Source organism: Nymphaea colorata, unplaced genomic scaffold (genome assembly GCF_008831285.2).
Source record: "Nymphaea colorata isolate Beijing-Zhang1983 unplaced genomic scaffold, ASM883128v2 scaffold0273, whole genome shotgun sequence".
Taxonomy (NCBI): Eukaryota; Viridiplantae; Streptophyta; class Magnoliopsida; order Nymphaeales; family Nymphaeaceae; genus Nymphaea; species Nymphaea colorata.
In genome coordinates this window covers 6950-9252 of record NW_022204779.1, presented here as the reverse complement: position 1 = coordinate 9252, position 2303 = coordinate 6950, and the positions used below count along the sequence as shown (strand labels likewise).

The following is a 2303-nucleotide window of genomic DNA, read 5'->3' as shown; positions in this document are numbered from 1 at the left end:
AAGTGGCTACGGCCTCTGTACATCAGTCTGTCCGGGCCTCAACTACTTCAGAGACAACACAACTCAACTTTGCGTCTATGTCTGTCCGGCTGCTAACGCATCTCTAGGTATTTCTGACACTTTCGGAGACAATACAACTGACATGTGCGCCCCTAAATGCCCAGTTGGTTACTTTGCACAGGTATAAATCAACAGGACATGTGTGAAGGTCTGCATGACTGCGACTTGGGGTAATTCTGTCACAAGAATGTGCATCAATGACCCTATTGTCAATTGCCCAAGTGGAACATGGGCTGATAATTTCACTAACCTTTGCACCGGCTTCTGCACGAGCAACTCGTCCAATAACCAAGTGTTTTACGGGTAGAACATTACCAAGATGTGTGTGCCTTCATGCCCTGTGCCTTCCTTCGCCTTTATCGAAAAGAGAATATGCATCGATATCTGCCCAATAACTATCGCTAATTCTCCGGGGTATTTCGGAGACCCAGGAACCACTCCAACAAGGCTGTGCGTGACAACATGCATAACAAGTGGACTTTATCGTGATGTCGCTAACAACCGAACATGCCAGCCGACCTGTACCTACAACTCAAGCTACAAGACATATCGCGAGCCAAATACCATGACGTGCACTGCTAATTGCCCAACCTACCCTCAGTATCTCTACGCATGGGCTTCTAATTCCACAAATAGCATTTGCATCTCTCCTTGCACGACTGGGTACATGAATGACGCGAACATGAGCTGTGTAGCTGCCTGTCCTTTCCTGGTGGATCCAACGACTAACCGATGTGTCAGCTCTTGCCCCATTAGCTCTGCCGCGAATACCACTCTTTACGCCAATTTGGTTGCTAAAAAATGTGTCTCTGCATCTTCCTGCCCGAATGGTACATATGCTAGTGACGATTCTTTGACCTGCGTTTCCGAATGCCCCAACAACACTTACATTTTTGGTAAGAATTGCGTAAAGTTCTGCCCTAACGGATACTACATCAACCTTGTTAGCCAAACTTGCGTTCTCCCCAGTGCCTGCCCAGCTAATTATTTCGCCAATAACCAGACTACTTCTTGCGTGTTAAGCTGCACTAATGGGACCTTTGGTGACTCCACCACTCGCCAGTGCATTACTGCCTGCTACGGATCCAACTACGCAGATCCATATACAGGATTATGCTCGTCTTCTTGCAGTACCGGACTGCTAAAGAACTCATTAACGCTGAGCTGTGTCAGTAACTGTACAACTGGATATTTCTACAATCCTCTAAACTTAAGCTGCACAACTACATGTCAATCCCCCTATTATGCTGATACTAAATCACTATCTTGCGTCCTGGTATGTTCATCAAATCCTATGACATTTGCCTCAATCACTCCAGTAAGGGCCTGTGTCACAACTTGCCCCTCTAATGCATCATGGTTCGACCTCGTCAACAGAGTCTGCGTTGCAACTTGCCCAGCAAGTACATACCAATACAGCGTCAACTCTTCTTGTGTTTCATTCTGCCCTCCTCCTTACTTCTTGCTGGCATCTGTTTGTGTCCTAAACTGCACATTCAACGGAACCACCAATATGTACGCTGACAGTACAACTCAAACCTGTGTCTCGAGTTGTCCTGCTGGCTACTACACCGACCCGACTACTTACAAATGTGTGGTGAACTGCCCCATCAATCCTGTTAGATACTATGCTGATAGTAGTAAAAAGTGCCTCACTGTCTGCGGGTCAAACAAATACGCTGATAACGAAAAGGGCGCATGCGTCAGCACATGCTCAGTTCTCCTATGACATACGCAGATCAGAGCACAGGAAGATGCGTGATATCGTGCCCTGCCAGTAATGGCACTTTCGCTGACCCAACAACTCAAAAGTGCGTCACTAGATGTCCTAACAACTACTACGCTGATAATAGGCAGAGAATGTGCTTGATGAACTGCAGCAATATCTACTTTGCGGATTCACAAACAAACCCTCCGGCCTGTGTTGCGGTTTGCACTTCAGGGTATTTCGCCGATCCACTTTCATTCAAATGCGTTACTAGTTGCCCTTCAGGCTATTTCGCATACCCTCCCAACAGCACATGCCTGCAATATTGTCCATTCGGGTATTTCGCCAATTCCAACTCCAAATATTGTGTGACTCAATGCTTGATTTCTCCAAATTTCTATGCAGATAACTTCACCCATACTTGCACAAATGTCTGTAGCAATAACCAATTTAAGCATAAACCACTCTCACAGGGATACGGTATTTGTGTATATTATTGTCCTTCTGGATACTTTTCTGACCCTCTAACTATGGC

At 46.1% G+C, this 2303-nt stretch overlaps 1 protein-coding gene across 1 annotated transcript; it reads left to right on the top strand.

Annotated features, from left to right (window-relative positions):
• The first annotated feature begins 379 nt into the window (after positions 1–379).
• Positions 380–1789, top strand: LOC116268421 (uncharacterized). The gene has a single exon (XM_031650070.1). The coding sequence runs from the start codon at positions 380–382 to the stop codon at positions 1787–1789; it is 1410 nt and encodes a 469-aa protein (XP_031505930.1).
• Positions 1790–2303: the final 514 nt, after the last annotated feature.

Excerpts from the sequence above, each read along its gene's own strand:
- LOC116268421 (XM_031650070.1), top strand. The coding sequence starts at position 380 with ATGTGTGTGCCTTCATGCCCTGTGCCTTCCTTCGCCTTTATCGAAAAG.